General features: G+C 50.3%; 13 protein-coding genes across 13 annotated transcripts; 8 read left to right on the top strand and 5 right to left on the bottom strand.

Annotated features, from left to right (window-relative positions):
- Positions 1-3001: 3001 nt before the first annotated feature.
- N7477_006700 (acetoacetyl-CoA synthase) lies at positions 3002-5263 on the top strand (the record flags this gene model as incomplete). Its single annotated transcript, XM_056968363.1, has 4 exons — positions 3002-4134; positions 4183-4640; positions 4697-5037; positions 5105-5263. The coding sequence occupies 4 exons, from the start codon at positions 3002-3004 to the stop codon at positions 5261-5263; spliced, it is 2091 nt and encodes a 696-aa protein (XP_056821159.1).
- Positions 5264-5628: 365 nt separating this feature from the next.
- Positions 5629-6830, bottom strand: N7477_006699 (putative oxidative stress response protein Oxr1; the record flags this gene model as incomplete). The annotated part of the gene is made up of 2 exons (XM_056968362.1): positions 5629-5773; positions 5827-6830. The coding sequence occupies 2 exons, from the start codon at positions 6828-6830 to the stop codon at positions 5629-5631; spliced, it is 1149 nt and encodes a 382-aa protein (XP_056821158.1).
- A 552-nt stretch (positions 6831-7382) lies between these two features.
- Positions 7383-7691, top strand: N7477_006698 (uncharacterized protein; the record flags this gene model as incomplete). Its single annotated transcript, XM_056968361.1, has 2 exons — positions 7383-7490; positions 7554-7691. 2 exons carry the CDS (start codon positions 7383-7385, stop codon positions 7689-7691), a joined length of 246 nt encoding a protein of 81 aa, XP_056821157.1.
- A 199-nt stretch (positions 7692-7890) lies between these two features.
- On the bottom strand, positions 7891-9835 carry N7477_006697 (putative endosome-associated ubiquitin isopeptidase (AmsH); the record flags this gene model as incomplete). Its single annotated transcript, XM_056968360.1, has 2 exons — positions 7891-9366; positions 9428-9835. The coding sequence occupies 2 exons, from the start codon at positions 9833-9835 to the stop codon at positions 7891-7893; spliced, it is 1884 nt and encodes a 627-aa protein (XP_056821156.1).
- Positions 9836-9981: 146 nt separating this feature from the next.
- On the top strand, positions 9982-11854 carry N7477_006696 (uncharacterized protein; the record flags this gene model as incomplete). Its single annotated transcript, XM_056968359.1, has 2 exons — positions 9982-10111; positions 10173-11854. The coding sequence occupies 2 exons, from the start codon at positions 9982-9984 to the stop codon at positions 11852-11854; spliced, it is 1812 nt and encodes a 603-aa protein (XP_056821155.1).
- A 1491-nt stretch (positions 11855-13345) lies between these two features.
- Positions 13346-14500, top strand: N7477_006695 (protein kinase domain-containing protein; the record flags this gene model as incomplete). Its single annotated transcript, XM_056968358.1, has 1 exon — positions 13346-14500. One exon carries the CDS (start codon positions 13346-13348, stop codon positions 14498-14500), a length of 1155 nt encoding a protein of 384 aa, XP_056821154.1.
- Positions 14501-14816: 316 nt separating this feature from the next.
- Positions 14817-15413, bottom strand: N7477_006694 (SRPBCC domain-containing protein; the record flags this gene model as incomplete). The annotated part of the gene is made up of 1 exon (XM_056968357.1): positions 14817-15413. The coding sequence occupies one exon, from the start codon at positions 15411-15413 to the stop codon at positions 14817-14819; it is 597 nt and encodes a 198-aa protein (XP_056821153.1).
- A 589-nt stretch (positions 15414-16002) lies between these two features.
- N7477_006693 (uncharacterized protein) lies at positions 16003-16237 on the top strand (the record flags this gene model as incomplete). The annotated part of the gene is given in 2 exon segments (XM_056968356.1): positions 16003-16044; positions 16055-16237. The coding sequence occupies 2 exon segments, from the start codon at positions 16003-16005 to the stop codon at positions 16235-16237; spliced, it is 225 nt and encodes a 74-aa protein (XP_056821152.1).
- Positions 16238-16309: 72 nt separating this feature from the next.
- pgxC (putative extracellular exo-polygalacturonase) lies at positions 16310-17353 on the top strand (the record flags this gene model as incomplete). The annotated part of the gene is made up of 1 exon (XM_056968355.1): positions 16310-17353. The coding sequence occupies one exon, from the start codon at positions 16310-16312 to the stop codon at positions 17351-17353; it is 1044 nt and encodes a 347-aa protein (XP_056821151.1).
- Positions 17354-18014: 661 nt separating this feature from the next.
- On the top strand, positions 18015-18893 carry N7477_006691 (uncharacterized protein; the record flags this gene model as incomplete). The annotated part of the gene is made up of 1 exon (XM_056968354.1): positions 18015-18893. One exon carries the CDS (start codon positions 18015-18017, stop codon positions 18891-18893), a length of 879 nt encoding a protein of 292 aa, XP_056821150.1.
- Positions 18894-19394: 501 nt separating this feature from the next.
- N7477_006690 (uncharacterized protein) lies at positions 19395-22666 on the top strand (the record flags this gene model as incomplete). Its single annotated transcript, XM_056968353.1, has 8 exons — positions 19395-19528; positions 19569-20470; positions 20760-21170; positions 21223-21559; positions 21639-21910; positions 21964-22139; positions 22192-22474; positions 22527-22666. 8 exons carry the CDS (start codon positions 19395-19397, stop codon positions 22664-22666), a joined length of 2655 nt encoding a protein of 884 aa, XP_056821149.1.
- A 729-nt stretch (positions 22667-23395) lies between these two features.
- N7477_006689 (uncharacterized protein) lies at positions 23396-25397 on the bottom strand (the record flags this gene model as incomplete). The annotated part of the gene is made up of 11 exons (XM_056968352.1): positions 23396-23598; positions 23657-23684; positions 23746-23943; positions 24008-24078; positions 24137-24280; positions 24340-24464; positions 24517-24535; positions 24591-24937; positions 25019-25091; positions 25164-25177; positions 25234-25397. 11 exons carry the CDS (start codon positions 25395-25397, stop codon positions 23396-23398), a joined length of 1386 nt encoding a protein of 461 aa, XP_056821148.1.
- Positions 25398-26638: 1241 nt separating this feature from the next.
- Positions 26639-27534, bottom strand: N7477_006688 (glycoside hydrolase family 16 protein; the record flags this gene model as incomplete). Its single annotated transcript, XM_056968351.1, has 2 exons — positions 26639-27342; positions 27372-27534. The coding sequence occupies 2 exons, from the start codon at positions 27532-27534 to the stop codon at positions 26639-26641; spliced, it is 867 nt and encodes a 288-aa protein (XP_056821147.1).
- Positions 27535-27580: the final 46 nt, after the last annotated feature.

The following is a 27580-nucleotide window of genomic DNA, read 5'->3' as shown; positions in this document are numbered from 1 at the left end:
CCGAATTCTATGAGCATCTACTTTGATGAAGCCATTCAAGTCCTTGTGACCAAGGGAAAGAAAGTGGAGGAATGGATGTGCTACGTCTACGTAGAGAAGGTGGCTCGCTACCTCGGTATCTGGCTTTCAGAGCTCATGATAGAGTCATGATCGCTGAAACATGCGTTTGAGTTGGATATGCATCTCAACCTGAAGAGCAAATATGGTTCGGAGCTTGAAGATTGTTTCCCCGGCTGGAATTAAAGTTGAATATTTCCCTGAGTACATGTAAGACTTTTTACCGGCTCTTTGGCTACATGCGCTATTCTCTGGGCGGGAATGGTTTCACCCTGGAACTGGAAGTTCTCCGGCGGAAGATGATCCCTTGGCGGAGTTAGTTGTCGGTCTAGCTTCTCTGCTTCAGCCATCGCCGCGTGACGAAATAGAAATCATGCAGGGCTAGGCGGGGCTCCCCACTCTGCTACATTAGCATGGGTGTACGCAGTAAGTGAGCGCACTTATGACCTCGTTTGACAGGCGACGTAAGTGAAAAGAGATGCGCCAAGACTCGGGTGACAATCTCGTCAATGCGGTGCAGGATCAGGGTCATATGTTAACATATCCAAAAGCCACTTATGTCTGAGATGCCAAACAAAACGCAAGCTAATCCAGTCACTGACCTATGGTCATCGAGTTGAGGAAGACCCTGATGTCCAAATGATAGGCTTATGATCAACATACTAAGGTTGAGGATGAATTGGCCCTTTTCAAGCGGGAAGTGACTTAGTCAAGTGCTAACTTAGCCAAGAGAACGAGAAATGAGCTGACCGCGGGGCCAACATAATTCACACCAAGCCTGCCACCCCCATCCAATTTTACTGTTTCTCTATGTTCTCCACCCTTCCGAGTCAACCACTATGCCACTAATTCGGTCTCCAACGAAGTATGATTCTATCTAATCAGAAGATAGTACTATCACAACCTAGGCTATTTCGAAGAAAGATCTTCCTTCTATTGCTACCTAGTCAGCCGAGTTCCTTGCGGGGCTGAAGCGTACATGCACAGGCAACCTATTGCAATTCTATCTTATTGATTATTTCTCAGTTGTCCGACTGCCTCGGTTCTATTCTGTCAGGGCTACGGTCCATGGAAGGAAATTGACGTAAAGCCGTCGTGATAAGCATTCCCTCTCCATGGTCGATAATAATCTATTCTAATAGTAATGTCAATAGGCTCAATTACAGTTTTAGGCTTATCGAGATTGGAGCAAGAATCAAGTTCCGACCTAGGATACTGCAGGGAGCCGTGAATCGGAGTCGCTAGTGGAACGCTGCTTACATTGATGCTCTCGAGTCTTTTTACTTGATGACTGTGAAGTTCGGGATCACCGATACCGAAGTGGCATCGAGAGAGTTGAGGCATTATTGTCATCTGCAAAGGGATTTGGATGATGCTATTTTTGTAAGAGAGAGTCCTGATTATCTTGAGAAGATCCCTAGCAATTTGGAGAAAGGATCTCTGGCAGGCGAAGTTGTCCTGGTCGTTACGAGTGCGTGAGCTTTGTTGAAAGAATTGCACCGCCATACTGGCGGTGATACGCATGCCTAGACTAATGAGAATATATTTCAGCCTAGCTCAAGCTATCTGCAAGTAAACAATTCTCATTCTGAACTTCGCCCCGGTCAATCTCACTCGACATGTTACTCTTCAGCTCGTGTTCCATCTCTCACTTCCTTCCTGCCCTCTTGCCTTCTTCGCCCTTCAAGATCTCTCACACTCCGATCTCTGGCATTACACACATCTTCAGTATCTGATTTTCCGGGTCTGTCAGAGCTGTACACATCCGGTATCTTGATGCTCATTTGACAAATCCAAACATCCATCAAATATCCATCCAATCATCAGATATGCAGGCCATCTCCGATCTCTTGGGCATCGAGAGAGCAAATGCTCACTTTCACCACGATCAAGCCGAACTTCTCCGAGAAATCCAGAAAGTCCGAAATCTAGAAAATCTCGGGATATATGTCGGGTCTGTCGCTTTTCATCCCTGGATCATCATTTACGACCAGCCAAAGCCTGCCGATTTCCTCATCCCGTTGCTGTCTTCACTCAGGCTGCCCATGTGAGATGATCATTGGCCAGTTTCCGTTACCGAGTTTCTGTTCGAACAGGCTTCAACTTGTGAGGTCAAAGTCACAATAAAGCCCGGTCGAGTCAGAGAAGACGGCAACATCTGCGAAGATCTTAAGGCATTTGATCAACGAGTCCCTATTCGTAATGCAGCATTTTTCGATGCGCTCGGGAGAGCTAGAGAAGTTCATAAGAAGCTGATTTATGCCGAAGAAAATGAAGCGGGTGAAGGCCATTAGCAAAGGCCCCATTGAAATTAGGCTTTGAACATGAGTATCACCGAAAGCTTCCAGGGATTCTCGCAGGAGATAAGCACATTTCATGTATTTGTAAGGGTTTTCATAAACGTCCAAGAGTGACTAATCCCATAGTTATTCTACAGGAACTCCGATTTCAATATTATTCGTCTGCTTCAATTGTTATTTGCGTTCACTTTCCTCCAAGCGTTGAATCCAAACTCAACTAGTCCTGATCAGAGGCGCCAGCATACTTCCAGCTCTGTACCAAGTATACGGATCGTCTGAATTTGAACATTCCTTTATGTACGGCAACGAGTAGCAGCGGATCAAGAAGTATAACTGACAGCCGGTACGCGACTTAAAAATACCTGATGGTGAGACTGAGATGAACTTGTTCCGAAGATACACTTAACGACGCCAGAAGATGCCCCTCATCTAGTTCAAGGGTCAGAAAGCTCGTTAATTTAGCTGTATTAATGGTTTCATTTCACTTCATTTCGCAAACCCCGCATTTTGATGTAGCCGAACCTAAGCCGCGGCGCAACATTCCCGATTGCCGCCGTAGCACATGTAGAATGTTCATTTCTACAACAAGAGCCGAGTCCATCATCCACTTCAATTTACTTCACCGGCCTCAAAACACAGTGAACATGTCGGCCTATACGGCAATCTCTCGCAAGCTCTGGGAGCACCCAAACCCCGAGTCCACGGCGATGGCCCAGTTCAAGCAAAGTCTAGAACAATCCAAAGGCGTGAAACTACCAGATTACAATGCCATGTACCAATGGTCCATCAGAAATCGCTCTTCATTCTGGGACTTTTGCTGGAAGTACTTCCCCATCATCCACGAAGGGACCTACGAGCGTGTTGTCGATGAAACCGCTCGTATTGACAGTATTCCCGAATGGTTCTCGGGCATTCAGCTCAATTTTGCCGAGAACGTCCTCTTCACCTCGGGTCCCGGTGACTCCATAACGAAGATTGGCAAGGAAGATGACAAGATTGCCATAACAGAGGTTCGAGAGGGTGACGCCGAGCCGACTGTTCATCTCACCTGGAAGGAATTGAGAAGACAGACTGGCCGAATGATTCAGGCCTTGAAAGTCGCTGGTGTGACGCGGGGAGATCGAGTGGCTGTTGTTGCTAGCAATAGTATTGATACTATGACGATCTTCCTTGCAACCACGGCACTCGGTGCCCTCTTCTCATCCACGTCAACGGATACAGGCGTCAAGGGAATCCTGGATCGTCTGCTCCAGATCGATCCTCGATGGGTCTTCGTCGACGATACGACCGTGTATAATGGGAAACAAGTCGATCTTCGGTCTAAAATCACTCAGATCGTGCAAGGCTTGGATCACATCAGGGAGTTCCAGGGCGTTATTGCTATTCCCAGGTTCAGGGATCGTCCTGCACATCTGAAGCACATTCCACGAACCCGAACACTGGCGGAATTCCTTTCCGTGACGTCGTCCGATGAGCTGGAATTTACTCGAGTCGGGTTTCGTGATCCGTTCCTGATTGTCTACTCTTCGGGAACTACTGGTGAACCAAAATGTATTGTTCACTGTGTCGGGGGCGTCCTACTTAATACGCATAAAGAGGCCAGGCTCAATCGCAGTATGGATGCTTCCGCTACTGTCTTGCAGTATACTACGACTGGATGGATCATGTATTTGTCATGTATTTCTGCGCTCATCTTTGGCGCGAGGCCGATTCTATACGATGGAAGTCCGTTTTTGCCGGATGTTACAATTCTGGTCAAATTGCTGGAAAAACACAAGTACGTACATGCAGAAAATATCTCACAATCGTCCTAATCACATCGCAGGGTCACGCATTTCGGTACATCACCTCGATGGATGCATGAATTACGAAAGAACGGGATCAGCCCTCGCAAGATTGCCGATCTTCAACACTTGAAAGGAGTCACTAGCACCGGCATGGTTCTCTCCGAGTCATTATTTGAATGGTTCTACGACGAAGGATTCCCGCCACATGTACTCCTAGCCAATATTTCCGGAGGCACAGATCTTGCAGCGTGTTTTGGTCTCGAGAATCCGATCTCCCCTCTTTACGTTGGCGGATGCCAGGGTCCTAGCTTGGGTATCCCTATCGCTGCATTTGAGCAGGTCGATGAAGGTGTCAACCAGGTCAAAGGAACGAGAGCACCTGATGGTGAGCCTGGTGAGATTGTCGCGACTGCGGCATTCCCCAGCATGCCGGTAATGTTCTGGGGTGATAAGGATGGAAAGAAATACTTCAACGCCTACTTTGCTCGCTTTGACAGTGAATTGTACTCGTGTCTTCAGCGGAGAAATTCTCACTAACTTTTTGTTGCACAGACGTATGGACGCATGGGGACTTCATCGCGATCAATCCAACTACTCACCAAGTGCTTTTCCTCGGTCGATCAGATGGCGTATTGAATCCATCGGGTGTACGATTCGGATCTGCGGAGATCTACAACGTGATCGATACCCAGTTTTCAGAGGAGATTGTTGACTCGGTCTGTGTTGGTCAACGGAGACCCAAGGATACAGATGAGTCCGTGATGTTGTTCTTGCTCATGCGTCCTGGCTTCAAGGCCGACCAGGCTTTGATGACGCGCATCAAAGATGCTATTCGCAAGGCGCTTAGTGCGCGACATGTTCCGAAATACATTTTCGAGACCCCTGCTATCCCGGTACGCACCAGAAGCTCTTGAAATGCCTTTATCAGACTCGTAGTGCCCAGCTAATCATATTACGCAGGTCACCGTGAACCTAAAGAAGGTCGAGTTACCCGTTAAGCAGATTGTCTCCGGAAAGAAGATTAAACCATCTGGGACCTTGTTGAATCCGGAAAGTCTGGAATTTTACTACCAGTTTGCAGAGATTGAGAAGATGCTTAATCCTCCGGCAAAGCTATAACTTGGACTGCTGGCACTCTTACCGGATCTAGCTCTTTGATTGGAACGGAAAGAATGCGGATATTGCACACGGCATCCAGGAGTCAATGACAGGACCAAGCAAAATGAAGATTCACTAGATAAAACAAAGGTTCCATGAAAGAAACCGAACAAGAGCAGCGGCAGAGCCACTGTTCGGGTATTCGAAAATAAACCTAATAAGACGCGCCCCTGAGGATAAATCCGCCAAATCCACGAAATGCTTATATGATAGACGCTCGCTTCCCAGCATCGGGTATTTCATATTTCTTGATGCCAGTCTTTTGTTTTTCACCATAGTTCCAAGTTCACGTGTTTTGCTGCGCACTCAAAGAATTACGGCGCAGCTCACGCGCCAACGTACCACACCTCGATGCCCAAAATATCAAATTTGTCTCCCTCATCAGATAGTGGCTCGTTGCCGAATGTCTGACAGTGAGAGCTAACCCCCTTTTCCAAGCTAGAGTCCACCCAAAGGCCGTATCGTCCATCGCTATGAAACATTGTTAGTCTAGTCACTTGAACCGACTGGATAGATAAACTTACCCGCCTCCTAAGCTCAAGAACCCAGTCTCACAGAAGATCATATAGTCATTCACACCACTATATGGGAAAGCCTTGAAGCGAATGCGCTCAGGAGTGCTCGCTCCACTGCGAGAAGGTGATCCCACAGAGGAAGGCGACGGAGGCGCCAGCGCACCGCCACTAGCAGCGGCAAGATTAGTTTTTATATTCATATTGAGATTATGGGCCGGAGACGCGGTTCTCGATTTCGCCGCAGAGTCGCTGCGGAATGTACTCCATCGTCCGGCGTTGGTGGTATCTGCAGAAGGGGGCGGCGGGAGACCAGCGCGCTCGAGAGCTTCTTCCGTCTGGGGTCCGTCGCCGGTAAATGCAAGACCCAAGGTAGACGGGGGTGGCAGGACGCTTGCGCGCCAGAGGAAACACTCGCCAGTGCCGAAGAACTGAGAGTCGGGGTGCGGGAGGTCGGTCATGTATGCTCCAAAGACGGCGCCGGCGGGGGAGGAGTCGCGTACGACTAGGACGTAGCCCGCCCGCGGGCTACGGTGGGAGAACTCCTCACAGTTGTCATAAAGGGTCGCTAAGGAGGCGCCGTCGCGATCGAGACTGTATGCCAGACGCCAGGTTTCAACAAGTTGGAGGCGTGCGGGAACGAGTAGGCGGATTTCCTCTGCTAGTGCGCGTGTCAAGAGCTGCTGTTGGAGGAGGTCCTGGCCTTTAGGGACTGTAAGAGTGAGGGGTGTGAGGGGTGGAGGTTGGAACGGTGAGGCTGTTCGGCGTGGGGTGAAGACCGACGAGGAGGAGGATGACATGGACCACGGCATAGTTGAGGGAGCTTCGTTGATATTAGGGTCTGTGAGGCGACGATAGAGCCCCGACACGACGTGGCTGACTGGGTAGGAGAAGTACGAGGCGGCTTGACTGTAAGAATTGGGAGGGTTTTGCTGGGGCGTGTGAGAGCCGGATCTTGAGGATTTGGAGGTAGTAGGGGTCTCTGAAGGGAAATCTCCCTGCGATGAGGACGACATACGGGCAATTGCCAATTGCTGAGGCCAATGTGAAGAAAGGGTGTCGTATGATGTATGAGGTTTAAGGTATGATGTGTGTTGCGTGTTTCAAAAGGTTGACTTATCGCTTATCATTGGGGAAGTCAGCCACGTTAGCTTCACATCCCTGGAATGCATCATTCAAGACAGCAAAGTCGCACAGCAAGGACTGGATAGTATTTGCAGCCGATCCTATCACACGGTTTGTACTTCCCCTAGGTCCACTTGGAATGCTGGACGGACATTATACGAGCACCGGGCAGCTGTCAACTCCCCAAGCCTAGATGTCTTGGCTTCTGGAATTCGAGAAACTGCCGTCGAACATCTTAGTCGCAACGGGGGAAACTTCCGGCTCGCTATCGAACATCGTAAGATGACGAAACAGTGGCGGACCAGAATGCTATATAAGTCGGGCCCAAGTCGGGGAATACATGACACCCGTAACAGATGATGGATGGATCTAATACCTGCTTGCCCTTTTTACCTATTGAACTCCCGAACTTTGAATATATCCAGAGTGTCTGCACTGCAGTTATGTCTAAGAAGATTTCCCGTTCGGACAAGTATTGTGACGAGATCACGAAGATGGAGGAGGGAGGCCTCCATAGCCACGAGCAAGATGTTCGAAACCGCGGGCTTGTGGTGCGTTCATCGTCCACCATTGATCCTTGCTGCGATTATTCACTCATTGACGTGGATGTTTAGAGCGCCAGTACACATCGGCACCGCCAGTCTCGCGACCGTCGCTCTCCCACCCCGTCAAACATGGCGAAAGCTAGCTCCGGCTCAGCTGCGAAGCGACACAATCCCAAAAAAGAGCATTCACATGGGCCCGAAGAGTAGCATTTGGCCATCGAGTACGACCAAGGGGAACCTGTACGAGCGGAACAGTGATATGTCGCGTGCACACTTCGACAACGAAATATGATGGAAAAAAAATAGTATTTGAATGTAGCTCTAACTGGAGGATGATTAGCATAATGAAATGCCGCGGGTATCATATTCATTGAATGACATGACCAAACATGAAAAACACAACTAATCAGTCTTGCGAGTCACTCGGCCGCAAGTCTACAGTTTCATATTCCAATCCATCGGCTTCATAAACATGTCCGGGTCTTAATGCCCCAGTATAGATATTTTGTTCCGCATGTGGATGGAACAGACCCGTCTGAGTGCAGTTGAGGACTGTCTTTAGCCCCGGCGGGTCAGTAAGTCGGAAAACGCCCCAGTCAGGGTCTTTGCTCGGGGCGCACACAATGGCGATACTCTCGGGAAGCATGACCTGGTAGCCGCTGTGTGTATGTAGATCACGCGAACTCATGAAGCAGGTCTGCGTGGGGTGTGTGTGAATCCACCCGAGCATGATCAGATCCTCCGAATCACAATAATCGAAAAGGGCGGATTCGTTGGTCGTCTCACAGGTATCAGATGTGGAGATCTGCTCGGGAATCACGAGTCTAGAGATGAAAAGAGCATTGGAGACTAGAGTACCACAGAGGATACCACATGTCTCAAGATTACGACGAGTATTAGGGCCGGCAAGAGACAGGAAACGCGAGCGGAGATTGGCTGGAAGAAAGACAGAACGGAGGGGAGTGCCATTTTCCAGATATGCAGAGGGTTTGAAGGTGTAACTGGCAGGGTCGAGCTCGGATCGGGTGGAAGTCATGTCTTCAGAAGTTCGTAATTTACCGGGGGGCCGCGGCCCTGGTGACACCTTGGACGGACGTGGCGGAAGATCTTGAGCCTCTGAGCGCACTGAGCCGCCGATGAAACTAGCTCTGCTAGGCGCAATATGCTCTTTGGGTGGAAGGACCGGAGGCGGTTGCCTCTCGGCATTGTTATCCCGAATGGCGATCTGGCCGGGAGACACGTTGGACTCCAAGGCTTTTGACCGTGGGACAGTTGGATACTGGTAAGCCGAGGCGACTGATGCGACACCCGAGGGCACTTCTCGCGCAGTGGGCCGCTGTGCAGGTTGCTTGTGGTCAATGTTGAATCTAATATCTTGAATCCGCTGGCTCAAGTCGTGATCGCTTGTTCGGTGATCTGCCTTCAATGCAGTCTCCCAGTTGCCCCAGACACCGGCAGCGCGTCGGCCTTCGTCGCTCTGAGATTGCCGAAGAGTAGCTCTGCGGGTAAGCTCAGATTGTGCCAATCGAACCGCAAGGTCCCGATTCTCTCCAGCTTCTAACGGCTCCGCCACGCCAGTCAGTGCGGCATCCGCAGGTCGCTTCTGTTGTTCTGGGAGAACGACAGATTCCGAGACCTTTCGCGAATGGCGTTCGCGCATCAACTGAGTATAGCGTTCATATCGCTTGTTTATCCGCGGTTTCAAGACCTCCAATTTACGAAGATTCTTGGCGACCTCTTTTTCCGCGGCAACGAGTGATTTACGGTTCTCATCTTTTGCGGCGTCCGGATGATTCGTCAGGCGTACGAGAACAAGCTGGGCATGTCGGAAGAGCAGGAGGTAGGCTTGCTCGTCACGCCCTTCGCGTTCGTAAATCTGTGCCTGGAAGCGCAGGAGATGTTAGCTTTGCAACACCAGGACGAAGAGAGTCAATCGTACTGACCTCGCGGAGGAGCGTGGCGGCGGTCCTCAGCCAGTATCGTAGCGGGACGCTCTCGTTGTACTCGTAGTCCTGGGCGGTTTTGGTAATGCTCTCCACGCTTTGCGGAGGGCTTCCACCGGTGCCTCCCGCCAGGGTGTTGGAAGCCATGCCGGCTGTTGTTTTGTCAAAGGGAAGGCGGAAGGAAGTGGGATGCTCTAGATAAAGACCCCTCACCCACTGCGGGTTCGAAGGGGCATGTTCGGCACAAACTGGGCAGATGAGTGGGAGCCAGAGTAAGATCCAGATTGTATCAGCGACGAAGCTGCCGCATCCAGGCGGCCGGATATCGAGGTGGATTGAAGGAATTGGTGCCTGGCCGGGACGAAATGCGGAACCCGCAAGGTTCAAGGACGTCTCCGCCTCGGACATCGCAGAGATGCGCGCTTCACCTTTCCACGCCACTGCAAGTCACCGCCAACCCACCCACGATGCCCATTTCGTACAGAGTTGATTCAGAGCGCTCTTTATAACATTTTTGACTCTTTTCGCATTGCCTTTAATCGTGCGCTTCCGACATGTCAGCGAAAAAATGGGCGATCGCAACTCGCTTCGCCAAGCTCTCGAACGAGCTCAAGACGAACGTGTACAGTGACCTCGGCATACAGAAGCTTGCTAAAGCAGAAATTGTCAATGAGGAGCTTACAAGTAAGTTGCAGCTATCTGACTTGAGTCCAACGATCTAATCGCTGACTGAACTACTGCGCAGATGACATTCTGAAGCGACTGTCACCGTACCTGCAGCAAAATAGCCCAATCGACATCCTTGATCTGTGGCCCTCCACGGGCATTTTCTCCTCCCAAGTCAACAAATATCTCAAACCTCGTCGCCATTTGCTCGTTGAACCAAACAAGAAATATTACGGGAAAAGCCTCACGCGGCTTGTCAAGAGCGGAGGAGGGTACGAGATGGTCTCCCTGGATCCTTATTCATTATATGATTGGAGCGAGGTGTTCGCCAAATATCTACCAGAACAAGGGCCTTCAAATATGGAAGGCCAAGTGCTGCCCAGAAACAATACACTACTGGTGTTAGCCAACTTACCCGAGCAGCGCAGCACAAGAGATCATTTCACACCAGCGCGATGGTGGAGCGTCATGATGGAAAGCTGCCTGAACCAGAGGGGAGTGCATATGTATGGAAGTGTTAGAATACTAGCCTCACTTCCGGGAAACACCAAATGCAGTGTATTCCCGCGCACCGTTATAGACCGCAGGCGGACATCCATGTTGACGGAGACCGTGGCCCAGCACGCGTTTGAAGTGGCTAGCACCTACGAAAATGAAACTTGGCAGAGCTTGAAGTCCTGGGACAATCTCATGCTCAGCAGGAAACGAGTCGCTGAGCGAACCGCTGCAAACAACATCATCACCCCTGCTGGCCGGGAGATACCTCCACTCGAATTAGCACCGGAGAGTCCTCGGCCAGGCAAGCTCTCGCAGGTATATATGCCACGACCACGCGTGGAATGGCATGACACTGTGATGGATCGTATTGCGAAGGAGTCGAGCACGAATAAAGTCGTCAAACGGGATGCACAAGCTGCTTTATATTCTCTGAACCTTGACAATAAACAGGCGTGGTGGTGCCACCACGTCGCCAAAATGGAATTGGAGGAGGACGAAACCAGCCGGAGTTTGGCACGCATAGCTGCCGACACCAGCAAGTATACTGAAGAGCTCCATAGGGCTGATAAAAGATGTGCGGGAATGAGGGATACTGTCGAGAAGCTGCTAAAAGGCACCCATCACCGTGTGATCCGGGGTCATGATCGCGTAACGGACGATGGCCGTCTCTTAAACGACGCCGGCTCTCTTGACAATTCCATGCTCATCCACGATCGGCGGCCATTCGAAGCGCTGCGCATCCACCCGGATGACCAGTTCCCTCGTCTGCCGCGAACCTTTGTGTACTTTGAAGCAGATCCCAACCCTCCGGTAGTACAGAAACTCAGTCAGCTCTCCGACGAGAAGCGGGTCGAGGTCCTGGAGCTCTTTGATACCCTTTCGTCGATTTTCAGCACTCGCGACCAACTGACTCTGGCCGAGCTTTACAATGTCATCTTTCCTCTACGAACCGCCAATGAAATCGTCAAGGAGTTCCCCAGCCTCGCCAAATACGCCATGAAGCGATTAAAGCCCGGCTACGGCACTGTGGCGCTGCCCGATCCTACATTGGATCCGAACGAGTGCTTCCAAGAGAACATTGACTACGATCTCTCCCATGCGCGTATCAGGCGGCTGCCAGTATCTCTTATCTGGGACATCCTTCTCCAGTATCAAAACAGCGGGCCGGATGTTTCTCCGATGCAATTCAATCGATTGCTCGGAGGCACTTTGACCGGGGCCGCGACTGGAGGTGCATCGGGGAATTCCCTCAAACTTCGCTAATCCCCGGATTATAAAACACCGAGACCACCAAAAATACCACGTGTACGTGTGCACTACTGCAAATAATGATGGCCCCAACATAAACCAACACTCCTATCTGCAAATCTACACTAGCGAGTAGCCCTAGCCCGCGCACCCCACGCCCCGCCCGGTGGCTTACAGGTCACGCCGAATACTACTGTTTCAACGGTCTGTCGCATGTCTCGCCGAACTGATAGCAAGCGAGTCTTCCCCAAGGCCATACAAAGAGGGCTACACTGTAAATAAAGGCAAATGGCCTTCCTAGGACCCTATTCAGGACCCTCCATCGACGACCTAGAACGCGTCACGGCCGCATCTCTTGACACATACAAACAAACGATTGAGACCCATCAGAGTGTACCCTAGGGTAAAAGACCCACCTCTGCAGTAGCGTAATGCACCCAGGCGTCATCTCCCGAGTTCCCGTTCTCTTTGAAGGATCAGGAATCAAGATATAGAAGACACCCTGAACTGTCATGTTGATAAACCCTAATTGAGTATAGATCGATACCAAACAGGAACGGATTTCGGGGCGCGGACTGATAGACAAGGGTAAGACCACGGGGCCGATGGATTGGTCGGCGGCGCATTGCTCATTTTAAGGACCTAACCCAGTCGTACACCAAATTCCTGGATCCTTTGACCGTGAGTCACCCACTCGATGCGAAGAAGCAAGTCATAATGGTCCTAGTTTCATATTACTTTATATTCAATATTAGTTGCACTGGTAATGCCCGAGATGTGGAATCGCCGTTAGTGACGCATGCGGTGGAGCCGCACGCATCCGTCGCGAAACCCTGAGCAAACTTCAATAGAAGAGGCTGAGTCCAAGCAAAGATTGAGAAAAACTGATCGGGAAGAAACGGCAAATCAACACAAGCTGATGTTAGCGTGATGGCGTTCAGTTCAGGAGGAGATGAACTGGTGGACCCGCGAACCAGGGCTACCTGCGGTAATTTCCCACTGCCTTTTTTACCGTCGTATCCAGAGTCGATAGCCTACTGTCAGTGTCGTTTCCCGCTCTGGTCGAGACCCGTCATCGGCCCCGATTTTCTTTTCTTTTCTGGCGCCCTTTATTAGGCTGTCGTGACTGCAACGCCGGACATCCTCTGCATTTTCTTTCTTTTCTTTGTGACCATTACCATTCTCAATCACAAAAATGAAGTATAAGTTGTACTTCGAATCCGACTAATCGAGTCATGAGCTCGTCGCTCGTGTCATTGCTCTTTTTTTTTTTTGCCACTGCGTCATACTTCTTAGTGATCCAGTGAGATAGAGGCTAGCTACAGAGCAATAATTGCCGGTGGCGCCGATATCACTGATTACCTGCGCCTTACGGCCTCTGGACCCTGGTCGGGTTGCCTTTTGCCTATCGCCTTTACCTTTTTTGCTTTTTTCTATTGCTCTCCTAGGACGATTCCTCCAAATACACCATGACTTCCTCAGCAAGACCCACATCGACCCCCCCCAATGCAATTGTCACTCAACACCACTGGCGATGAGCTCTCACTACAGGCACACCTCACCCCGCCAGTGACCCCAATAGGCAAATCAAGCAATCGCGATTCCCTAGATCAATTGGAAGCTGGCGCAGACGCATCACTAGTCAAGCAGACTATAACCAAGCCGCTGCGCTTCATCGACGATCTAAAGATCTGCCGCGACGCAGATGACAAACCCATCGAGTTTGGTCGTGGCGTCCTTAGCATTGTCTACAAAGCAACCTCAACGCCACCTGCACCGCCCATTGGCACCGACACTCCTCCCACCTCGCCCGCATTCAGTAGTCGTGTTCTAGCCGCCAAGACACCCCTCCGCCGCGATGCGCGCGCAGCTCTCCAAGCCGAAGCCCTAACCTTGACCCGCTTGAATCGCATTCCAGGCCACGATGACCACGTCATTGCATTCTTTGGCGTAGAGGCCGCAACCGAAGCCCTCGTGATGGCGGCAATTCCTCTCGAACTGTCGACATACGTGGAGAACCAGGCTGATCTGCGCCAGAAGAACATCTCGACCGCCACTATGTTCGAGCCTGTCATGGGAATGGATTCGTTCTTTGATCTGGCGCACAAGTTGATCGCAGGCTTGGCTTGGCTTCACAATGAGGCTGGATTAATTCACGGAGACGTTAAACCGTTGAACATCCTACTTCGACCTGTCGTGTCTGATGATTGTGCCGATGCTGATGCTACTTTGGACGCTTTCCCGTACCACCCGCTTTATGCGGACTTTTCGTCGGCTTTGGACATTCCTTCCGACCAGGAGGACATCAACAGCAAAATCACCGATATGTACGCTGTCACGGTTCCATTCACAGCCCCGGAACTTCTGAAGTCGTTGACGTCGGGAAATATCGCGTTATCACCCGCGTCAGATGTCTTTTCTCTCGCTGCGACGCTGATTGCCTGCGCGACGGGTGATATGCTCCTATACCCAGGTGACCGGAGACGGCGCCAGCTGATGGCGTGCGACGGGCACCAGATTCTCGATTTCACGAGGAACGGCGCGAACGGAGCTCGTGTTCCGTGCAATGGGCCTGTTGAGAAGCTGGTCAAACCTGCGGTTGTCAAGGATCCGTTGCAGCGCATTACTGCCCAGGACTGGGTTGCTCTGGCCACTGCTTGATCTTTGATTCCGCCATTTCTATTTTTCATTCCTTAATATTCCTTTTTGTCATATTTTGCATCGCATTTGTCTGGATATATGGTGCATCGTGGGGAGCATTCGGATCCTTTCGCTTAGTTCATGTTAGATTATACCCCGTTAAATAGAAGGATTTGTACGAGAGATATGCACGGAAGATTACTTTTTCAACTGTGAAATCAAGGTACATCATTGGACCGTTCAAAGATCCCATCATCAAAGTGATCCGTCCGTGTGTAGGGCTTGTAGTGAATACCCGGTCTCCAGCTGCCTTTCAAGTTCTCAAGCTGAAAGAAACTCAGGAACTTGCTTCAACAAACTTCTTCAAATCATTTACCCACAACTCGAAATTATGCTTCAGCTTTCCCCCGTACATCCACTTCACCGCATAAACCACCCACCCAACCTGACACTCCCAATTCCTCACCTCCGTCCCACCCTCGACGTCCCTAATCTCATGAACCCTCTCCGCATTCAAAAGCGAACGCGCCATAGTCCCCGGTGCATCGAAATCAGAAGCCCAAACGATTCTTCCGGGAGTATAGTTTTCGACATTTGGCTCCACAAACTCCGTAACAATAAGATTGACATCCGTCGCAGCTTGAGGCTTGCTTGAAGAAGGATCCATACGAACGTGGAAGATCATTCGTGTTCCATTTTGCAGGATTGGAGAAAGAGGTAGATCGGAAGATTCAGAACCCGGATGCGAGCGAATGGTCACGCGCGGCACGAAGGAGTTCCAGTTGGGCCATGTGGAGGTGTTTGTAAGGGCGGACCAGACCTTGGAGGAAGGGGCGGAGATAGTGGTTGAGCTGCCGAGTTGGAGGGTGGCGGAGGCGGATGAGATGTTTGGTGTTGAGCGAGTTGAGTTGCTTGGATCTGTGAGAGTGGCCATGGTGAAGTTATAGATTATACAAGGTGTTGAGGAAGCTGGGAAGCTCGAGGTGATGACGGAGGCTTGGGTCCGGTCCGATAAGGCTGTTATCGGGCCTCGGCCGGTCCCGGGGTATCACTTGGGTCATAATATGATGGCCATAAAGCTAGGTGGCTACTGAAGCTTCTCATAGGAACTTGACAATCTCTAGCGGGTCAGTTCTACGTACAATCTTGACCTTATTTTTTTTTTCACCATGGAAGAAACGGAATATCTGAGCTATGGAGGTTGTCGCGGGAACCTCCAATATTGCGGCTAGAGCCCCTTCACAAGCTGTTGTCGATCAAGCGTGGCAATTATATTTCCGCCAATAAAAGTGCCATCCCTGGACGCTGAATTATAAATCCATCCATCCGAAGCCGGGAGCCCCCCCCACGATTCTCCGTATTGTGGGGAAGGAAACGCTCGATGCATCTGGGGTAGTGCCGATCTCTTATTAATTGCCGAGAAACATTAAAAACACATAGTCTGTGCGCAAATGATATAAGAAGGAAGATACTTTTCAGTAATCATGTCGTAGGTTTCCATCCTGAAGCTTCCATCATTCATCATGATGATTTATACAACAGCTTTCTTCACGCTGTTTTCCTTGGTATTCGGAGCTCCTAGCATTGGACGCTCGGAAAGTCGCCCCCATCGTTGTGTCATTCCATCTTCCAATAGCACAGCTGATGACTCTGAGTCCATCAACCAAGCATTTGCATGATGCTCCTCCAACGCGGTTGTTGTCTTCCAAGAAGGTGTCGATTATAATGTCTTTCAGCCCATCAGCGCAACAAATCTAAGCAACATTGAGATTCAGATGAATGGGAATCTTCATCTGCCTCAGAACATTACAACAGTCCAAAAGATCGTCAATGGCACCGGGGGGGACTCTATACTCGAATGGAAAGTACTGGTTTTCCTTTTCAGGTCCCAGGATTGACTACATTGGTTCATCCGACGTCAACAATGGCTGGATCAACTCTTACGGACAGGCGTGGTGGGATGCGAACCCAGTGAATGGCACTGGAATCGATGACAGACCCCATCTGATGAGCTTCGACACTACGCAAGGATCCTTGAAATTTTTCAAATCTCGGAAACCCATCGCATGGAATGTGCAACTGAAGGGAAACGACATTGATGTCAGCCACGCGTTCATCGATGCCGAGTCTACAGGCTCATTTCCGTTCAACACAGACGGCTTTGATGTGACTGGCACCAATGTGCGCATTACCGATAGTGTGATTTACAATGGCGACGATGCTATTGCTGTGCAGTCAGGATCACACAATGTTGTCTTCCAGAGGAACACTATCGGGTACCAAAGCCATGGCATGAGTATCGGCTCCCTTGGGGAAGACCAGTCAGAGTACGCTCATGTCTCGGACATTCACTTCGAAGATGTTACTGTAATTGACGCTGTCTATGCCTCTCGTTTCAAGTCGTGGATGGGTGGTCAAGGCATCGCCAAGAATATTACATGGAAGAACATTCGTGTTTATAATGTCACTTTCCCCATCTTTGTCACTCAGAGTTATTCCAACCAGGGTTCTTCTCAGACTCAACTTGGTGGCGGAGTGACCTCTGGACGAGCAAATAATGCTTCTGTTGTGATGCAGGACTTTGTCTGGTCTGACTTTACAGGCACTGTCAACACCTGGAGGCCTGGTGATGGTTCGTGCGTCTCCGACCCGTGCTGGTACGATGTTGGCTTGCCCAAGCTCAAACATACAGAGGCTGTCATTATCGAATGTAATACCAACTCCTCGTGCCAGAACTTTCAGCTGCGCAATATTGAGGTCATTCCTCAGAATATGCAACAACCCACTGTGATTTGCATCAATGTGACTGCCCAACTGAATTCCCAACTGGGTTTCAACTGTCGAAACGGCACCTTCTCTCCGCTCAAAATATAGAGATGAAAGATTGCACTTTCCATCCCGCCACTTTCCATCACCTTGTTGTTCTTTCTTTCCTTGAGTGTCAACCAGGGAAATGTAGTTCCCCCCCCCCCCCCTCTTCGCCTGTTCTTCTTCCTCTTCCCATCTATCTGCTCGCTTACCACTTGTCTTCCGTGGCATCCTCTCATTTTGAAAGCTTACTGTCTTTATTCTACGTACCTTCTTTCTCCACTGAAATCCTTACAACTTTGAGTATAAACCACTATCTCTCTCTTCCGAGCCATGCCGGAATATCCCGCTTATTATGACCTCCCTCGCCCGCGTCCTCGCTTCTGTATCTTCCGCCCAGGCGGCCAGATCGCACCCTTGATCGCCCTTGATGAACTACCTTCGTGGTTTCAAGTATACTGCAACATTGGTGTCGACATGGTCATGGGATTGCAACCGGTTACACTTACTTATATACCCCGTGACGGTGAATACGATGTTATCTGCCACAATTGCTCCCCCCAGTGTCAACTTGAACCACAGAAGTAGATCGGAGCGAGATGATGATTCCCCAAGGTTGATCGCCGCAGAATCCCAAACTTGCACGGGTGGGTTTATCCCACCCATTGCAGATGCACATCTACCGGGCGTCGGGATCAAAATACCACTTGCTGAGCCTTTCCCGTTAATGGGACAACCGCTTCATGATCCTGCTGTGCAAAGCCAGTTTGGTGCCGCCCGCATGTACAATCTGGCTACCCTGAACGCCAATATTCTGGGTGCGTCGGCCGCATTGACGAAGGGACTTGTTCCCCTCACTCAATCGTCATCTGCGTCGGAACCATTGCCTGGAATATCTCCGGACTCTTCCAAGAGCTCCCAGCCAGATGTGAAGGCAAGTGTCACTGCCTCGCTCGCAAATGTCGCCCGCCGTGCCTCGATCGGGAAATTGGAAAACCCACATCATAGTGGCCCGATGACGCCGATAGACCCGCCTTCGCCAGCATCCTTGCACTCAACTCCCCACTCGCCAATGGACTGGTTATCTTCCTTTGGACACCATGGTGTCATCAATTCACCTGCAGAGCTTGAGGCTATTGCGAGTGCCATCGCTGCATCCATTTGCGGGCAGTCTCCGGCCGAGAGTCTCGCTTCAGAGGTATCCCTTACTGCTGCTGTCGAATTCCTCAAGAAACGCAAGGGCATCACTTCCCTTTCCCGCCGCGCAAGCCTGCATCGGAATGGTGGCCCAAACATTGGTACGAATTTCAAGGCTCATTGGCCTATTGGGCCTGTTCGCAAAACTCACACCGCTAGCAGCGGACGACGCGTACAAGGCGGCCGTCGCCGCACTGAAAAGCCGAAGAGACGCAAGCCCAAGCCTTGCGACAAGTCTACAGAAAACATTACCCGTGCACCCTGTGAGCAGGAGCAAGTCAACGCGAGTACTAAGCGACGAGATAGGCGGGAAAAATTGCAGCAGCGACAAAGCGAGGCAACTTCTTGCGGTCATTACCCCGCTAGGACTCGGATTCCCCTCGGGCAGTGCGGCGCTGCCCATCGTTGATATGCGTTTATCATTTCCACATTATGTGGGTTGTCACAAAGGACATATTTGACGTTCTGTTCACCGTTCCCATGCTGTTTGTTGAATGCTTGTCTGTCATTCAATGCCTGTCTTTTCATGTCTTGATATCGGATCCTGCCGCAGTCATGGCCCGTGCCTTTGCGGTTCGTAGATAGATTCTTAGATTAGTAGTCACTCTTTCAATAGCTAGTTCTTTCCCGTTCAATTGAGATTTTTCTTCTTTCAAAATCTGCAGAGGCGCAACATGCATGTGCGCAGTCGAAGACGTACCCGAAGTATATCTTTCCACTAGCGCCGAATGGGCGACTCATGTGTTCCCCGCATCCGTATCTCTCATCGCTCCCGACCATTTCGCGACCGTCGGCATCGAGATGTCATGACAGGTATAAAGAGACCGCGTGGAATTCGGCATGATCGGCACTGTCAAAATTGTCGATCCAAAAGCATCAAATGTGATCTCAATCGTCCGCGGTGCCGAGCATGTCTACAAAGTGGAGTGGCGTGTCACTACCCCCAGAGAGTAGTATGGATGGGCGAGAAGGAGAATACGGCACCACACAAATCATCAAATACTCCTTCCAGTACAATCTCAAAGCTATCTCCAGAGTCAACAGGTATCTCGGCTTCAAGTGCGACAACGATAAATGTTCCAAGTTCCCAGTCAAATGCCATCCCCATCAACCTCTACGGCTTCATCGAAATGCTCTCCCACTACTACGAGGAGATCAAATCGAGCAACTTTGACCTTCCAGATGAAGCAATTCAACTCATTGCCCGCACAATCAACTTCGCGCGCTCTCGCCTCGAAGGAAACGACGAGAAACAGTCCATCCAGTCTCACCTCGTGGCCCTCTCAAACCTCAGTAAAGTGATCGACTCCGGCCACCCTATCGCTCTTTTCGGCATTGCAACCTTTGCCATTTTCGAAGTCTGCTGTGGCTCCTTCGGCAAATGGACCCGCCATCTGCAAGGCGCACGGTCACTTCTCGATCTTCACTGTCGGAATAAATCCGAGCTCGATAATCTCACTCAGCGCATACCTGGTCTTGGCGATGTTTTGGCTTATCTGGTATGGTTTGATGTCACTGGAGCTCTTGTGAGAGATAGCGGCTTGATGTTTGACGATTGGCATCGTGAGATTCTTACTCCGGTATTCTTTGAATCGGTTGGATGTCCGCATGATACCTTCGGGCTGTTTGTGAGGCTAGCCAAAGGGGAAGCCGGTACTAGTCTCGATCTGTGCTCCCTGGCTATGGACCAGATACTGGCTCTTGACTCGGACTCCAGTGATCGCGGTCTAGCTGTGACTGTCTTCCGTGGTGCGGGGTCCATATTTGCCTTTAGCCAGGCGGGCGAAGAACATCATAACGGGTCGAGGATACATGCTAACACAATCTCGTCCATGGTCGATCGGGTCTGTGATGCCATTACACGTTTGCCCACTACATCGAGGTACTACGTCCATATAGCGACGCCCGCATTCCTGACGGGAATCAACGCTTGCACTCCAGCGCAGCGCGATATTATACGAAATTACTGGCGGAATTGTCAGTCCTGTGAGTTTCCGAGATACCCGGATGGAGAGGAACAGTGTGAGCGGAGGTGGAGGAGGTCCATCTGCTAGATAGCCTTCCCAATGCGGAAGGGAATCTACCCCCGCACTCGGAGCTCTTGTCTACTACACCCTTGCTATCGTGATCGCTCTATCTTTCAACATTTCTATCCATCTGTCCATCTATCTTTCTATTTTTCTATGCTTATACTTCAAATGATATGTTTTCCTTGATACCTCTAGATCATCTAAAACATTCCATCGTATCATGACTACCGCCCCCACATACCAAGACCTTGCAGCGAAGAAGCGCGCCGAACAGCTCGCTCTCATCCCTCCGGAATGGCGCTTTGCCGAAATACCATCCGTTGAATCTGCACCAGAAGCACTTCCGTATATTCGCAAATGCCTGACTTCCGCAGAGCTAGCACTGACAGAAGAAACCGACATCACCATCCTTCTTCGAAAACTATCATCCGGCGAATTATCTTCTTTAGAATTGACTCGCGCCTTCGCAAAGCGCGCCTCTCTAGCCCACCAACTAACAACATGTTGCACGGAGATTCTCTTCGAAGAGGCCTTCGCGACAGCCGCAAAGATGGATGAACATTTCAACGAAACAGGCAAAACCCTCGGTCCACTCCACGGCCTCCCGGTCTCCGTCAAAGACCTATTCTCCGTCAAAGGCGTCGACACTTCAATCGGTACCTGGATATCTCCCCCATATGCAAAAGCCTCACTAACCCAAAAAACCAGGATGGGTTGGTCTAACCAATAACCCCGCCGCAGCCGATAAATCAGTCGCTCGAACCCTCCGCCGCCTCGGCGCTGTTTTATACGTTAAGACCAACATCCCTCAATCAATGATGATGTCCGACTCCTACAATCATGTCTTCGGCCAATGCGTCAACCCATTCAATCGCAATTTGATCTCTGGCGGGAGTTCCGGCGGCGAAGGGTCGCTCGTCGCGGCACGGGGTAGTGCGCTAGGCATCGGGACCGATCTGGGTGGCTCGATTCGCATTCCTGCCAGTTTGTGTGGACTTTATGGACTGTCGCCTAGTCCTGGGAGACATCCTTATGAGCGGGGACAGTGAGTGTTTTTTTTTTTCCCGATTTGTCTGCTTTTCTGTTTGCATTTGTAGCAAGTACATACGCTGATTATAGCACAGTCCCGGTCAGGATATCGTAAGATCCGTCGCTGGACCAATGAGTTGTAGTCTCGCGACTATTGAGCGGTATATGGAGGCTTTGCCTTGCGCGGCGCCTTGGGAGTTGGATCAACATACAGCGCCGGTGCCCTGGCGAAGAAGTTTGACATCTCTCAGGCCAAAGAGGTTGAAGATCGCCTATTTGGTGGACGATGGGGTGGTCAAGGTTCAGCCCCCTATTGAAAGAGCGGTTCAAGAAGTTGTGGATGCGTTGAGAGCCATTGGACATGAAGGTATGTTGTGCGACTTCAGTGTTCGTGATCTGATTATGTTAACATGTTAATAGTATTCGAATGGGATGCTTCTTCTCACGAGTATGCGTATGAACTTTGGGAAAAGGCTATCTTGTCCGACGGGGGTGAGGGGGCTAGAAAGAAGATTGAGATGACGGGTGAGCCGTTAATTGAGGGCATGCTGGTTGGGACGGAGAAGGATGTTTTGACTACTTCGGAGACTCATCAGGTAAGAAGACCTGTGATTCAGTGGTAGTTTTAGTCTCTAACACACTTGCTAGCTCAACGCCGACAAGTACCTGTATGAAACAGAGTACCTGGAGCGCTGGGCGTCTTCTGGTGTCGACGCCATTATCATGCCGATTACGCCCTGGGTTGGATACAAGCCCTGGACTTGGGTCAAGTCGAATGCATATGTCGGGTATACCAGTGTCTGGAACTTACTTGGCTATGCCGCCCTGACTGTACCCACTACGTCTGTTTCTAGAGAGAAAGACATGCCAAGCCAAGAGTGGCTGGATTATATACCGCGCAACGCTGGCGATAAGTTCAACAAAGAGCAGTGTAAGAGTGTGATATCCTGCGCTCATGATTACAGGTGCTGATTATAGTACAGATGATGTTGAGCTGGTACATGGGATGCCGGTTGGCGTACAAGTTGTCGGTGGGAGATTTGGTGAGGAGAAATGCGTTGCTGTCGCGAAGGCTATCGAACAGGCTATGAGGTGGAAGAATGCGGCCATCTCCAACCTTTGAGAGAATTCCTTGAAGGGGCTTTTTGTGCTCAATAAGTTTCATTGGCTACATCAGAGGGCGTTAGTTGATTAAATCTACAGATACACAAAGGCTTGAAAGGTACATCAAGTAAATAAGGATTATGGTAATGGGCAGACATCTTGGTAAATGCTTTTGAGTATCTTCAACCGTTCTTCTGTCCAGCGACCCGCACATAGCCTAAATCCTCCACAAACAGTAACCTCACTGGTAACTTATTCGTCTTTGTCTTGATTCTTGAGGGTCGTGTGTAAAAAGCCCTGCGGGGAAGAATCATGGCCATGGGAGGACAACAATGGCCAGTGAACAGCCCGTCCTCGAGTCATGCGGCTGAATGTCATCACCTGGTGCTCTAAAATGGCCTTTTACTTCTGTGCTAAATTGTGCTACCACTGCACCATCTGCCAAGGAAGATACAAGTATGAGCTGCTCGATACCAAGGGCGCAGGCATGTGGCTAATTCTGTATGTCATGGTACGTATCAATTTACAAAAACTAGGTCGCACAGCGTGTGGACTTGGCAAGTTGTTGTGTTCAGCCAAATGAACCGGTGGCAATTCTAGTTCTTTCCCAAATCAATGATACTATTCAACACATGATTGCTCGATCCAAGTATTCAATTTGAGTGGTAAGCTCTCATATATATACTTTGAATTCCACGAATAACACAGCCAATGTCATCCAAATTTGGACGTGCGAGGAGGTTCTGGCTTAGCCGTTGCTTTCTGCGCAAGAGAAACTAGAGCCACTCTTCTGGTCGTGGATCGCTTTTCCGGACACCCACAGGCCCATTCCGCATAAGCAGCCACCAATACCAAGAATCAAAAGATTGAGAATAGTGAGGAATACTTTTCTTGGGGAACTCAGGTATTGTCCCCGGTTTAAGAACAGCCAAAAGATGCCACTGAGACCATCTAAGATTCAAATTAGACTTTCCTACCGACCTGTGAACGCTTGAGTGAATTAACTTACAGGTGAACCAGCTCGCGAAGAGGGAAGTCTAGATGATGCCATTAGTGTGGGGGTTCCAAGCTTCGCTGGGCCATGAGTGGAGCACTCACAATCAAACTGAGTAAGTCGTTAAAGACCGGGATGGCCTCAGCAATGATCCAGGCGATGACCCACAGCGTCAGAGTGATTCCGACCCAGGATCCGATCGACACAAGATTTCTTTTGTGCATTCGGTCACTACCCGGGAACAGTCGCACGTAGACGTACTTCGCTGCGACATGGCCATTGATCACACCAGCAATCACAATCTACCAGGGTAGCATCAGCTTCATATTCAGGAAAGATGAGAAAATATGATATTGGGGTAAATACCGTTGGGATCGCGATTCCGTAGGCTACCTTTGACATGGTAGGGCTGATGGAACTCAAGGCTGGCGATTTCACTGGGATCCCGATTACGTCAATATATCGTTCGTCGACACAGTGACAGGAAAGCCTTACCGTCAGAGCCCCCATAATAATAGATGACCACCGCGGCTATTATATACAAACTGGTGTCTGTTGCCTGAAGCATATACAACGTCTTGGGGTAATCAGTAGGGTCTTGCATTTCGGAAATAAAGCCGAAGAAAGCAACATGCCCCGCTGTTCGATGTGAATGTGAGAATTCGTCTTTCTGGTTCCACAGTAACATGAAAACTCACCATAGGCAAACACAATGTTTGTCACTGCTAGAAAGCCGGTGGAAACACTAATCTTCGTTGTCGCGTCCACGTGGCCATTGCCTGGGCTTTGAATGGAAATTGCAATCATCGTAATCAACAAGGCACTGGCAGCGATATCAGCAAGTGGGAAAGGGTAGCCCATTGATGACAACTCACGAGACAATGCTAACGAAAGCTGTTCGAGGACATTGTCAGTCTGTCCCTTTCCTATCCGTTGTCGCGAGACTTACAGGCGAACGAAAACCACGAGACCTTTCGCAGTGTCCGTGGCAATGCGAAGATAAAGGATATAATCAAGCCAACGACCCCAAACACGATGGAGCACGTGCCGTGATCGGTCAGGGTGTTCATCATCACGGTGAAAGTGAGAATGTGGCTTCCCATCACGAAAATCAGGAAGAGGAGTTGCGCGGTGCCCAGGAATTCACGTCCGAATCGACCCCAGCCAAATGTTCCGAACATGATCTCTCCCGCATCTCCCATAGAATGGACCTGGGGATACCGCAGCTTGAATTGCCCGATCACGAAACCGGTATAGGTGGCCAAGAGGCCCAGTCCTGCGATCAGGATTACCGCTCTGCAAACATCTTAGTTTCACTAACGCATAGTCTTTTACTGAGGAAAAGATAAAAGGATAAAAGGAAGAAACCAAACTTACGGGGCCATTCCAAGAGTCGCCGCGGCCGAGGAAAGTGACAGAATTCCCAAAGAGATTGTCTCCGCAATCATGACTGTGCAAATTCGTGTTATTTCATCGAGATTCATGAATGGAGGGTTTGACGAGGGTCGATGCTAGAACATACTCATGCCACATTGCCTTGATTGATTCAATTAGCTAAGAACTCGGTGCACGTCCAGGCGCAAAAGTCTTACCACCATGTCAATGTCCGATACTTCACCTCGGCAAACTCTTCGTCTCCGAAAGGATCCTCATATTCAGAAACGACGCCATGACCGTCTTCGGCATCTAGGACACGTTCTTTTTTGGTGTCATCTTCTGCGGTGTCGAAATTTGTATTCTGGTAGGCCAGCGCCATCGTAGGTAATAGAGTGGGACAATGCGGGGGCGACAGGGCCTTGAGGTCAAGCTACCACGATTGCGCACGGGAGAGCTATACACGATACAGTCCAAGGAGGGACACTTTGAGTACGGGATTGGGAAGAAGAGCAAGAGCAAAGGCAAGAACAAAGATAAAAGCCAAGGCGTGAGACGAGTGCGGCTTAAGAGCTATTTATTTATGTGAATCAAAAGCACCTATGCATATGCTTATCATAGACGAATCAAAGGAAACCTTTTGACTCTTCGGTCAGCGGCAAACCGGTAACAGGGTCACATTTTAGCTTGCTCACTGCGGGGAGACCACCGCAATAGGCCTGACCTTCATCAACCGTGGAAGAACCATTTCGTGGCAAAAGCGAACCATGTATGCTCTCTCCCCGGATTGCGACCGTAATGGCCCAGGTCGAATGCCACAGCCAAACGTAGAAGCTATTTGCTAACCAGGCGCTTCAGACAACCAGATTCAAACATTGGGTGCCCTGGAAAGCGGCATGGGCTTGCGCTAAAAGGCTCCGTTGCCCACGATGGCGTTGTAAGGCTTGCGCCATCCGCCACCCGGAACCCCGAAACTCACAGTGGCCTTGGGGTCTCCACAGGGGAAACTTGGGTGTCGAGGACTGTGCTCAGCTGGAACTGTGGCCCCCAACTGTGAATCCGTCAGCAGTAGCCTTATTCGTGAGTGGCTCGGAGTCCGGCTATGATACGCTTCCAGCTATTGGCGGGTGTTGCCACACGTTGACCGAGGGCTTCCCAGAGACCGAGAGCAAAATCTGGGGAATGTGGAGCAGAGCGTGGCGTACTTGTATAGACCCACTTGAAGGCCCAAATTAACCTATTTGGTGGCTCTCAATCACGCTTATTTCGACCTTTCATGTGAATCAGTGAATATAGGACTTAAGAGCGACCAAGAGGTCAACAGGAACAAGACAATTAGCTTAGTTATACAAAAGAACAATGTGAGGATTGATTGATTCCTACGCAAGGAGAAGAATTGCGAGCATATCGACCACAAGCGAAGATGCATGGCGTTGCATCTTTGTTCAAATTATCAAACCCAGTCTACCACTATGTCACGACTGATTCTATTCGCCTAGCCAGAGATTGCTTTTTCCGAGGGTGGGGTATGTGGATATAGTTGATTGACTTGGCAGTGAACATCGCCTTCCGTTCCATTACATGGTATTGCCATCTTTGGAATCCCTCCAAACCCTGTCAAATTCATTCCAACCCCCCAGGTGGCGCGTCCCACATTGCCAACTCACGAATTACTGTCTCGTAGCATCCATCACTGGGCATATTTCCCTGACAGACATTGCCTCCGACAGCGATATTGATGAGGATTCTGAACTCACTCATCTTCCTCGTGCCAGGCGGCTTCTCGGCCCTCATGATGGGCTTGCCATCGATTAACCAGACCAAACGCCCCTGACCCGTCGTTTCGTCCTCGTCCCAGATGAAATCGTACCTCACTCCCGCCGGCGAGCTAATGTTGGGGATGGGGGTTTCGAGAACCTTATGCTTGTTCCAGTCCTCGCCGTTGAAGTGGCCCCAATGCAGACAAGTGTGGTTGATAGCATCCCCATTCCATGCTTCCATTATGTCGACTTCACCATCCTCGGGCCACTTGAAGGGGTCTTTAGGCAGCAGCCAAAAGGCAGGCCAGATACCTCGGGCCACCGGCGCGGTAATTCTGGCCGACAGACAGCCTCGTGGTCGGTTAAGGGTCTGGCGACTCGACAGTCTGGCGCTGGTGAACTTTTGAGCAGGGTCAGGATGCCCGTGGTTGATCAGAGCGCGCACGATCACCGCATCGCCTTGCATTGAATGGAACGAGTTTTGTGGGCTGTCGACATAATTCTGCGACTCGTTATTGCCCCATCCATGTTGTCCCTGTTCGTGATCAAAGTTGGTGGACACTGGCGCTTGAGGATGAAGATTGGGCTGCCAGTACAGATCTGGGGTTGCGAGTGCTGTTGCGGATAAGCTTGTGGTTTGCTGGAGGTTGGAATTGGCGGTGGGGTAGGCTGGTTGGACTGAGGGGCTTGATGGGTGATGTCCTCCCAAGCCTTGTCGGCCTTATCGAGAATGCCCTGAATCGCCTGTCTGAAAGGCATGTCGAGTACGGCCTCGGTATGGATGTGAGGGTTGCACGAGCAGCTA

The sequence above is a fragment of the Penicillium maclennaniae genome, assembly GCF_028827695.1.
Source record: "Penicillium maclennaniae strain IBT 15551 chromosome Unknown utg000006l:1.0-2513246.0:1.0-2515036.0, whole genome shotgun sequence".
In the NCBI taxonomy this organism is placed as follows: Eukaryota; Fungi; Ascomycota; class Eurotiomycetes; order Eurotiales; family Aspergillaceae; genus Penicillium; species Penicillium maclennaniae.
Note: the sequence above shows the minus strand (reverse complement) of the source record. Positions and strands in the feature narration are given on the sequence as shown.